Source organism: Cricetulus griseus, chromosome 2 (assembly GCF_003668045.3).
Source record: "Cricetulus griseus strain 17A/GY chromosome 2, alternate assembly CriGri-PICRH-1.0, whole genome shotgun sequence".
NCBI lineage: Eukaryota > Metazoa > Chordata > Mammalia > Rodentia > Cricetidae > Cricetulus > Cricetulus griseus.
Window position 1 is genome coordinate 243,257,555 of NC_048595.1, and position 12,308 is coordinate 243,269,862.

Sequence of the window (12,308 nt, forward strand, 5' to 3'; positions counted from 1 at the left end):
TTTGATATGTGAGGTAAGAGATTAAGCAGAGAAAACATTTACAATAGATTTAAAACAGCATTCTTTTAATAAGAAAGGTTGACTGAAGTATGAAGGAAAAATTTTTAGGGAACAAAAATCAAAATTGATGTCACAACCTGGTGTATAAATGTGTAGGAAAAGAGAAAATATAGAAACTATACATTCTGTATTTTTTCTGAGGATAAATGGCTACAGATGATGACAGTTTTCTCTGGGATGAAGACAGCATCCTGAGCAGGGATCTGTTCTCTGCCCCATCTGTCCAGCTGTGCTATGAGAACCTGAACAGATCAGGAACCCATACTCCCCAGGCCCTCGCCTCATCCTCTATGCAGTCTTTGGCTTTGGGGCTGTGCTGGCTGTGTGTGGAAACCTCCTGGTGATGATGTCAATTCTTCACTTCAGGCAGCTGCACTCTCCTGCCAACTTTCTGGTGGCTTCCCTGGCCTGTGCTGACTTCCTGGTGGGACTGACAGTGATGCCCTTCAGCACAGTGAGGTCTGTGGAGAGCTGTTGGTACTTTGGGGACAGTTACTGTAAATTACACTCTTGTTTTGATGGATCATTCTGTTATTCTTCCATCTTCCACTTGTGCTTCATCTCTGTTGACAGATATATTGCTGTCAGTGATCCCCTGCTCTACCCCACCAGGTTCACTGCCTCTGTTTCTGGCAAGTGCATCGCCTTCTCCTGGCTCCTGTCCATCATCTACAGCTTTTCCCTCCTTTACACAGGGGCAAATGAAGCTGGGCTGGAGGATCTAGTGAGTGCCCTCACCTGTGTGGGTGGCTGCCAAGTGGCAGTGAATCAAAGCTGGGTCTTCATCAGTTTTCTACTATTTTTTATCCCCACACTTGTCATGATAACTGTCTACTCTAAGATTTCCCTCATTGCTAAGCAACAGGCTGAGAAGATTGAGAGAATGAGTGATCAGACTGCCAAGGCATCAGAGAGCTACAAGGGTTGCTAAGAGGGAGAGAAAAGCAGCCAAAACCCTGGGAATCGCGGTGGCAGCCTTTCTCCTTTCATGGCTGCCATACTTCATTGACTCCATCATTGATGCCTTCCTAGGGTTCATCACACCCACGTATGTGTATGAAATACTAGTTTGGATAGCTTATTACAACTCAGCCATGAACCCTTTGATTTATGCTTTCTTTTATCCTTGGTTTCGAAAAGCCATCAAACTGATTGTCACTGGCAGAATCTTGAGGGAGAATTCCTCAGCCACCAACTTGTTTCCTGAGTAGATTGTTGGTTTAGTTGGGGATTGACGACAGATTCACAGCAGAGCGTCACTGGGAGACTGAGTTCCACATCTGATCTTTTAGAGCTTTTATGTCTAGAGTTATCTGCAAGGATGGAACCTCATTTGAGAAAATGCCTTCACATGCTCTGGCTGCAGGGATTTTTTTTTTTAAATTAGTAATTGATGGGGGATGGTTGAGTCCATTGTTAGTGATGTTATCTCTGTGCTGGTGGTCCTCGGTTCTCTAAGAAAGCAACTGAGCAAGCCACGTTGAGCTATCCATGAGCAGCACTCCTCCATGACTTCTGCATCAGCTCTTGCCTCCAGGTTCCTGCCATGTCTGTATGTGTCTCTAGTTTCATTTTAGTCTACATTTGGTCTACCACAAACACATAATGGCTTCATCATTTTATCTGCCTGGTCTGTTTACTCTCCCTGCATCAATTCACCATCTTTGATAAATCCACTAGATTGATTCCATAGCCTATTACTTAGTTTATTGACTTAAGTTTATTCGAAATATAATTTAAGTTAAAACCTCAAAATCATGTACAATTTAGCATGTTTTCTTTTCTGTCCATGCCACGCAGTTCCTGGCCATTGAATGATATCTCTAATTTTTTATTTTCTCCATTCCCTTTTTATAAACTCACTCACTGTTCAGAATCGAGAAAGATGAAACAAAGATAATTTTGATACCAGGAAAATAACATTCCCTGTGCATATTAGTCCTATAGCCTAGATGGACAAACGCCACCAAAGAAATGTAAGCTCTGTGATGATACATATCCGATTCCACCAGCAGGATCCTCCTCTTAAGACATGTGGGTGAGATATTTTCAGTGGGTCTCTCCTGGTTCCTGCTGGCAGTCTTCCCACGACAGGAAACTTGATGGGATTTTCAAGGTCATGTTGTTTAAGGACTATGACTTTCAAGAAGCTATAGATAAGATGGTTCAAATTTTAGTTCCCACTTAACTCTCCTTATTTCGTAACATTCCTTAACTTGTCCATGTTTATTTGGAGCAGAAGGGAGGTAAAATTGGGAAGGTGATTTGAGTGATTGGGAGAAACCTACACTAGCTCTCTCTGCCCTGTAACAAGAAGTGTGAGTTCCACATGACACAGAGCACACATGAAAGGTGAAGAGCCTTGACAGTGCTTGAAAGGATTTCATATGGGAAGTGAATTGATAGGAAGATGTCAACTTGATGTAAGCCCTTTGAAATTGTGGATTATTATGCTTCCCACAGAGTAACGAAGTGAGACTAACATGATTAGAGGCTCGAAACACAGAGAAGGAGCCCACCAAGTGAAGGCTAAGAGCAGAGAAATTTGGTTATAAATTATTTCATTCATTTTAATCTACCCTTAGTTCCTCCTTGTGGTATGGAAACAGAAAAGGTTAAAGTATAATGAAGAAAGATATTTATCTTCCTCAAACCAAACATTATTCACTATTGCTTTACTAACACTGGAAGAGACCATGACAATATTCAGATATGGACACAATTCCATTTGGAACAGAAGTTGAAATTTGGAACAGAAGTTGAAAAAAATCCAAAGTTTCAATGTTCATGGTGACTGACAATTAAGGCTTTACCAAAAGAAGAAAATAGAAGATTGGCTGCAGTGCATTTTCAGACTGTGGTTGATGCAAGTATAATTTCATACGGTTTCTCACCAATCTCTAAGAATTCCTTAAGCAATCAGCAGTATCTGTAAGAAATGTTTGTGAAATGCACACAGATTATATAGTGAATCAAGCTGAACTGGTCCAATTACTCCTGAACTCAAAGAATTGCCTAGACCCAAAGAATTGCCTAGACCCCTTAGTAGACTTTGCTGCATCTGCTCACTGCTCACTGCTCTTCATATACAGCTTGGTATTTTGATCTTTCTTATACTTTGTTTCTGCCATCATCTAATCTAGGGGTTCTCAACCTGTGGGTCTTGCCCCTTCTGTGTGGTTAAATACCCTTTCATTGGGGTCACATATCAGATATCCTGCAATCAGATATTTATATTAGTTACAATTCATAACAGTAACAAAATTACATTTGTGAAATAGCTATGAAATGCTTTTATGGGTGTCTCTCCATAGCATGAAAAGCTGAATTAAAGGGTTACAGAATTAGCAAGACTGAGAACCACTGCATTAGATTCTAATCCATAAAGATAGGGCATAAAACCTTTCTCCCTATTTCCTCTCACTAAATGCCTTCTTAATTTTGGTTGTACTATAACCCTAGACCATCATTACTACATCCTCCTCTAATAAAGATTAGTTGACACATTCTATCACTTGGATGCTTACAAGTTAGTGGATTTTTAATAATGCGTTTCAGGAGTCAAAAAACTGTAAACTTATAGTTGTTCTGACCCGAGGGACATCAACCTAGGGCAAGATATCCAGGGAGGGGAATGGGAGCAAGAAATTCGAGAGAATGACCACAAGACAGGATTCTGATCAAGTGGCAAATTTTATTTTTTCCAGGCTAGCTTACATAGTCAGCTGAGCGGGGTAAAGGGGAGGGGGAGAATAGGCCAAGAGCCAGGTGTTAGTTTAAGCAGGATGTCAGAAAACTATAGAAGGAGGATATTGGCAGGGTAAAAAGTTCATGGGTGGTGGGGTGAGGGAGGGTTGCCTAGGTAAGTGATGGGGTGAGGGAGGGTTGCCTAGGTAAGCGGGCTTGTGGTTGGAACAAAGGATTGACATCTGGGTCATGTTGTTCCTTTTGGGTGCTCATGTTTCTAGAAGCCATTTATTTTTTTTAAATTTATTTATTAGTTCTAGCTAGGGAACAAGCTTGTTTCACATGTAAGTCCCTTCTCCCTCTCCCTCCCCTCACCCCCGTCCCTCCTCCCCCACCCCCAACCTACCCCCACCCCATCCACCCACCATTCCCCAGGCAGGGTAGGGCCCTCAACGGGGGCTCTGCAAAGTCCACCAAATCTTCCTGTGCTGGTCCTGGGCCCTTCCCCATGTGTCCAGGGCCAGAGTGTAACCCTTCACATGGGATGGGCTCTCAAAGTCCCTTCTTGCACCAGGGAAAAATACTAATCCACCACCAGAGGCTCCCTGGAGTGCAGAGGCCTCCTTATTGACATCCATGTTCAGGGGTCTGGATCAGTCTTGTACTGGCCTCCCCGACAGCATCTGGGGTCAATGTGCTCTCCCTTGTTCAAGCCAACTGTCCCTGTGGGTTTCTCCAACCTGGTACAGACCCCTTCGCTCTTCATTCCTCCCCCTCTTCAACTAAATTCCAGATTTCAGCTCAGTTTATATCTGTGGATGTCTGTCTCTGCTTCCATCAGCCACTGGATGAGGGCTCTAGGATGGCATAAAGAGAAGTCATCAATCTCATTTTAGGGGAAGGGCTTTTAGGTTATCCTCTCCTCCATTGCCTGGATTGTCAGATCGTGTCATCCTTTAGGTCTCTGGAGATCTCCCTGGTTCCAGATCTTTTCTCAGACCTATAGTGGCTCCTTCTGATATGGTATCTCTCATCCTGCTCTCTCTCCTCTATTCTTCCCCCAACTCAATATTTCTGCTCTTCCATTTCCTCTCCTCTACTCCTCTTCTCTTGCTCTTATTGTAGCAGCTCCCTCTCCCCTACCCTCATGCTCCCAATTAGCTCAGGAGTTCATGCCACTTCCTATTCCTGGGGACCATTTATCTCTTAGAGTCCTTCTAGAAGCCATTTATAATCAGAAGACAATTCTATAACTGTGTGGCTTGCCAAGTTTGGCAAAGTTCATGCCAAGCTGTATGGTTCCCAACATAAACTAACGCTCAAGTGTAGACATGAGAAGGAAAACCTATGTTCAACAAAGAACCAGAAGTTTGCATGAGAACTGTGTTCTCAACATTAGAATCTTAAATACCAGGGAAACAAAGCTCCTGCCTGATCTTCACCTGTCTTTCAGCAGACCCATTTACTGAAAATAATTTTGCAAAAATGGTGGTAGACACATTTGCACAAGGATTTTATAGGCATTGGGAATCTCTCCTAATTGTATCTGATTTCAACACTAGGTTTTCATGGCTTTAGCCTAAAAGCAAGGGTCAAGTTAATCTGGATGCCTCTATTGAGTTTAGATGATCTAAAGTAAGTGTAGAATAGTTACAATTCAAAAACACATTGAGGTTACACTTTGCTTTGCCTGTACCTGACCGTCCTTGTGCTCACCGCACTATAGGGCACTGGCTTCCCTTTTTTAGTGCTTACTGCATCTCTAGTCACTACCATATGATGAAGTTACATCATTCTTTACATTGTACCCAAATGAATCAAAGTCAGCATGCACAGTATTTATCTGCATATGCCTGTTTACTTATGTGATACTTAGATCTAGTATCAGACTGCTTACCTGACTGCTTATTTAGTCTAGGATCAGACTGCTTAGGTAAGCATGGAAGAAAGAATTAAGGGAATGTTGTATACATATAAAGTGGGTTATTATTCAGTCACAGAAAATAAAATTTCTTGTGATTCTGCTTCTTGGGAGATAGAGACAGGAGTGTTAGATTTCAAGGTCATCTTCAGCTCCTAAGAGTGTTTAAAGTCAAATTATGCTACGTAAAGTTTTGAATAAAGAGCTGTAACTACTTAGACTTTATGATAGTTAAAAGGTGTACAGCTCTTGTGGGAAGACCTGAATTGAGTTTCCAGTACTTACATCAGGCAGCTCACAACTGTCTGTGAGACAGGACCAGTGTATCTGGCTTCCTTTGACACCTATGGGCACATGAACAAACCTATATATAGATACATATGTAAAGTCCAGGCATGGAAGTATGTGCCTGTCATCCAGCACCGTGGGACAAAGACAGATGGATCTAATGGGTTCACTGGCCAGCCTGTCTACTTCAGTGGGGAATGGCAAGTTCTGAGTTTAATTATATACTATATCTCAAAACTAAGAATAAGATTAACCTGCCCATTATCTACCTCTAGCCTCCAGATCACACATACCAACACAGACAGAGATTCCAAATTATGATATATGACCTGTCACAAAGTTGGAAACTAAGAAGGTGAATAACGGTTTGAAATTATGACCAATAGAAATCACACAAGACCCCTCAGATGTATATTAAAAGATGATGCTGAGCCATCTAAAATCCTAACAATAAAGTAAATAAATGTTCCTAAAATTATAAAGTAAAAGCAAAATATCTGCAGTAATGAAATGGACAACTTACAATTAAACAGAGAAGTGAAAATTATCATTATATTTAGCATGTGTATTAAAGTCCACATGGGTGCACCTGACTGTGGTAGTCTGTAGGTGACATTCGCAGTCTTTTCCAGTTGTTCTCCCCTCATTATTTGAGGGAAGTTCTCTCACTTGAACCCATAACTTGCCAATACTACTATTCTAGCTTGCCCACTTGCTACAGGAATTAACTGTGTCTTCCTTCTGAACACTGGAATTACAGGCAGGTAGCCATGTCTACCAGGTATTTACAAGGGTTCTGAGGATCCAACTCCCATCTGCATCTGCACTGCAAACACTTTGTTTACTGAGCAACTTCCTGCCTGGAAAGGTGGTTTTATTTTGAATAGAACCATAAATGTAATTCAAAATGTATTACCCTTTTGTTGTTACATTGGACACGTAAGAAAAATAACTATTTTGTGTATTATTATTGTTATTATTATGAAAAATACAATTCCATGTTGACTGCCATTAAACCACAGAGAAGGTTCATGTTCATGTTTTGATGAAATAAAAATTGCTAAAAAATCTTTAGATAGATTTTAATGTGAGCTATTTCAAGCATAATTTACTACTCAATACTCAAAAGCAGTACTAACAAGGAGGCATTCAATAGAAAAAGGTTTTCAGAGCTTAGGCAGATTCTATAACATTGTTTTGTGAGGAGAACCATTTTCAAAGTAAAATGACACATTAGGACCCCACGATCTGAATATTCCTTCCACCTGTGAGTTTTCTTGATGCAGTTAAATCAAAGAACATGAAGACTTTTGCTTATGAAAGTCTCCTTGCTTCATCCCATGAACAAATACTTTCAGTCCATATCCCCATCTTTCCAAAACAAAAATATTAACCTGAACCTAGAGAAAATCTACAGTCATGACTTTGCCTTTTCATTTCTTTAACATTGGCTCAGGTCTGAAGGAAGAAAGAAATTCTTTGCAAGAATTTTGATCACTTTCAATATGATGGTCATTGATAAAATTTCTAATGAAGAGGAAAGGTCATTTTTAACAAATGAACAAAGTTTCAGATTCTGAGTAAAGTTCTATTGCAGCAGAAATCACATACACATACATTGAACAGAAAGGTCAGTGGTCACTAGCAAATTAGAAGGGGGTAAATTTGGTTGTGACACAAAGAGCATACTTACTGACAAGCTCTCACTTATCTCACCTTACACCCCTGGGACTTAGTCCTAGGGACACACTGTGTTTGCCATCATTATCTTGTTTTCCTGAGAGTTAAAAGTGCTTGGGTTGTTATCATAGGTTAGTTAAATGAGGATGGGGATGCTAATAAAAGGTGGGGATTAGATGTGATCACAGAATAGACTGCTGTTTTTGAGAGTTGAAGAAATTGATTAAGCAGAGAAAACTTAAAATACAGTTGAAGAGGGTTCACATAAATGTTGACTATATATTAGGAAGCAAATAATTTAAGGAAATGAAAACCCATTAGCAGTTACACATTCTATATTTTTTTCTGAGGATTTTTTGGAATGGCATACATGGCTGCAGATGATGATAGTTTTCTCTGGCATCAGAACAGCACTGTGAGCAGAGAAACGATCTCTGCCCCATCTGTCCAGCTGTGCTACGAGAATGTGAATGGATCCTGTGTCAGGAACCCATACTCCCCAGGCCCTCGCCTCATCCTCTATGCAGTCTTTGGCTTTGGGGCTGTGCTGGCTGTGTGTGGAAACCTCCTGGTGATGATGTCAATTCTTCACTTCAGGCAGCTGCACTCTCCTGCCAACTTTCTGGTGGCTTCCCTGGCCTGTGCTGACTTCCTGGTGGGACTGACTGTGATGCCCTTCAGCACAGTGAGGTCTGTGGAGAGCTGCTGGTACTTTGGGGACAGTTACTGTAAATTTCATTCTTGTTTTGATGGATCATTCTGTTATTCTTCATTCTTCCACTTGTGCTTCATCTCTGTTGACAGATACATTGCTGTCAGTGATCCCCTGCTCTACCCCACCAGGTTCACTGCCTCTGTTTCTGGCAAGTGCATCGCCTTCTCCTGGCTCCTGTCCATCATCTACAGCTTTTCCCTCCTTTACACAGGGGCAAATGAAGCTGGGCTGGAGGATCTAGTGAGTGCCCTCACCTGTGTGGGTGGCTGCCAAGTGGCAGTGAATCAAAGCTGGGTCTTCATCAATTTTCTGCTGTTTTTTATCCCCACACTTGTCATGATAACTGTCTACTCTAAGATTTTCCTCATTGCTAAGCAACAGGCTGAGAAGATTGAGAGAATGAGTGACCAGACTGCCAGGGCATCAGACAGGTACAAGGACAGGGTGGCCAAGAGGGAGAGGAAAGCAGCCAAAACCCTGGGAATCGCGGTGGCAGCCTTTCTCCTTTCATGGACACCATACTTCGTTGACTCCATCATTGATGCTTTCCTAGGGTTCATCACACCCACGTATGTGTATGAAATACTAACTTGGATAGCTTATTACAACTCAGCCATGAACCCTTTGATTTATGCTTTCTTTTATCCTTGGTTTCGAAAAGCCATCAAACTGATTGTCACTGGCAGAATCTTGAGGGAAAATTCCTCGGCCACCAACTTGTTTCTTGAATAGATTGTTGGCATAGTTGGGAATTGACAACAGAGTCACAGCAGAATATAACTGAGGAGACTGAGTGCCACATCTGATTTTGTAGAGTTATGAATTATGCTTCAGTTCTGACCAAAATACTAAAATCCAGATTCCATGGTCTTCAACAAATGTAAAATTAGTTCCTACCTGTAATGGAACTAGATAAACCTGGCTGTAACCATTTCACTGTGTTTGTACTGCTTAGTGTTGCTGGTCCTGTAGCCCCCTTTCCTGCCTTCCTAAAATTCTAATTCTTGGCTTTTGTTAAACCTTTTAAGCCTCAATTTTGAATATGAAGCCTTTAAATCATTCTGTAGTATTTTTCTCAAACAATGCACATTAAATGATTAAATGAAGAGACCTTTCTGGGCTGTGTCTTCCTCAGAGAATGAGTGTGTGTGGTTCTCTACTCACTGAAGCCCAGATTTACACTTTTAAGGATGTGGTTTTTGAAGGTCATTTAAAAATATAAACCAAGGCACGTATGTATCTTCTATCATCATCTCAGTTGTTTACAGAGAAAAGAAAAATAATATCACAAATAGTAACATCTATTCAGTGATCTGCTTTCTCGGCAACAAGCACAAGTATGGCCACAGTTAAATAGCCTTACAAGTTATTTGTTTAATCAAAGATTTAAATATTGTTATTCTCTATTCAATGTGATTTATAGTCTGCTGATCCTTCACTTATCTAGGAAAGTTTCTGTAGTTCCTTCTTTGATTCTTTTAACCAGTTTATAATACCATTCTCCATTTATCAGACATTTTGCTGATTTAGCCACTATAACTCAGGTCAAAATTTGTTGATTTATGCTCTATTTGTTCTGTGATTCATGAGATTATCAAAACATCCACTAACTTAAACTTAATTTATGACCTTGTAACTCAGTCCAAATCTGTAATTAAGGAATCTGTTGACAAAATGGGATTTTTGCTGTCATTATGACATTTATTATACAGCCCATGAATATGCTACTTTAAGTTGAGGGGGGAAAATTTCATAGTATAGTCCTTATTCTACAAGGTTCTTGGTTGCATGATCATCTTAAATCAATTTATAGAAGTATTATTTAATAAATATTAGCTTATGCAATATTTCCTAAGTACCACAACTGAAATATGCCTAGATACCTACTTTGTTTGTCACTGAATACTGTCTTAACTTTGAAAAGCGTCACAGTCATGCTTTAATATGAGCATCTAAATGCAGTTTCTATAATAGAGATTTCTTGTTAAGTTTTAAAGTACTTTTATTAGATGTACTAATTTTATGTGTGGTTTGCTTGCCTGTAAATCTGTGCACCACTTGCTTATTTAGTGCTAATGGAGATCAGAAGAAGATACCAGATCCCTTGGAACTGGAGTTACAGAGAATTAGAACCACAAGGTGGGTGATGGGAACTGAACCTAGGTTCTCTGCAAGAGCACAATTTCTTAATAACTGAGCCATTTCTCCAGCCTACAGAGATTGTCTTTTGTGGAATTCTTTTACTCTTTACCTTAAATTTTGTGTGTATAATGTCATAATGTGCAGCAATCTTGTCATTACTTTCAATAAGCACTCCTATTTCTACAATGTTGATAATGGGGAAAAACCCACAATATAGAACAATACCTAAAAAAAGAATAGATATTTAAGAAAAGGTAATGGAGTATTGGGCTGTTCAAAAACTGTTAAGTAAGTTACCCATATCCTTTGTGAAATTTTAATTAATTCAGTTGGATTTTCAAATATTAGAAAATGTTGGTTTTATTTCTTGGACAAAGTATCAATATTATTAAATATAAACATAGATTGTTGTATACATTGGCTTTTCTATTTATTCTTAGGCTCCCAAATAAATCAGAAGGCTGTTTTTATGAATGCCCAGCTTTAGCTTTGCTTGTTTCCAACCAGCTTTCCTTAATTTAAATTGCACCATCTATGTTTTGTCTCTGGGATTTTATCTTACTTTATTTCTGTATATCTTCCTTTACTTATTACTCCATGCCAGCTGTGTAGCTGGGTGGCTGGTCCCCTTTGGCCCCCTCTCCTCCTTATCTTGTTTCTTGATCTTCCCTTCCCAGATTTCTCCTCCTACTTATTCTCTCTGCCTGTGGGCCCTTCCTATCTTTTCTCCTGCCTCGTTATTTATTGGCCATTGAGATCTTTATTAGACCAATCAGGGGTTTTAGACAGGCAAAGTAACACAGTTTCCCAGAGTTAAATAAATGCAACAGAAAAGAATGCAACATATCTTTACATCATTAAACAAATGTTCTACAGCATACACAAATGTAACACATCTTAAGATAATATTCCACAACAAGCATACTTGGCACAAAGTTAGGAACTAAGAAGATGAATAAATATTTGAAGTGTATATTAAAAGATCATACTGTGCCATCTAAAATTCAAACAACTAAAACTAAATCAATGCTACAAAAGTCATAAAGTATAGGAGAGGCACAATGTTGCCAATAATAAAATGGACAGTATACAATTAAACAGACAAGTGAATTTATTATCAATATATTTAGCATATGTATGAATGTCCATATGTGTTCATGTGCATGTAGAAGCCTGTAGGTGACGTTGGGAGTCTTTTCCAATTGCTTCCCCCCTGTTATTCAGGCGAACCCATATCTTGCCAACACTACTGTTCTAACTAGCCCAGTTGCTCTGGGAATCAACTGTGTCTTCCTTCTGAGCACTGGAATTACAGGTGGGCAGCCATGTCTATCAGGCATTTACAAGGGTTCTGAGGATCCAAACTCCCACCACCACAAGTGCACTTCGAGTACTTTCTTTACTGAGAATCTCCAAGCCATCATAGTGTGGTTTTATTTTGAAGAGACCCATAAAAGTAATACAAATAGTTGTTCAGATAGACAAATATGAAAAACACTATTTTTATATTATTATTGCTACTATCATTATGAAAAATAAGAAAGCTATGTTGACTGCCATTAAACTACAGGGAAGGTCTATGTTCATATGTATTGATAAAAGCAGAAATTGCTTTAAAATCTTTAGATAGATTTTAATGTGAAGTATTTAAAGTATAATTGACAGGTCAATACTCAAAAACACAGTACTAACAATATCCAGACTTTCGACAGGAAAACCCTTTGAGAGTTTAGGTGGATTCAGTAACAGTATTATGTGGAGGAGAAATATTTCCAAAGTAAAATAAATGCACACAGTAGAACTCCACACTCTGAA

At 39.6% G+C, this 12,308-nt stretch overlaps 2 protein-coding genes across 2 annotated transcripts; both read left to right on the forward strand.

Moving 5' to 3' along the window:
- Nucleotides 1–206: 206 nt before the first annotated feature.
- On the forward strand, nt 207–1,271 carry LOC100752356 (trace amine-associated receptor 7e-like). Its single transcript, XM_027402959.1, is given in 3 exon segments — nt 207–309; nt 312–978; nt 980–1,271. Coding segments are annotated over 3 exon segments (1,062 nt in total).
- A 6,735-nt stretch (nt 1,272–8,006) lies between these two features.
- LOC100752657 (trace amine-associated receptor 7a) lies at nt 8,007–9,083 on the forward strand. Its single transcript, XM_027402958.1, has one exon. It carries the CDS (start codon nt 8,007–8,009, stop codon nt 9,081–9,083), a length of 1,077 nt encoding a protein of 358 aa, XP_027258759.1.
- Nucleotides 9,084–12,308: the final 3,225 nt, after the last annotated feature.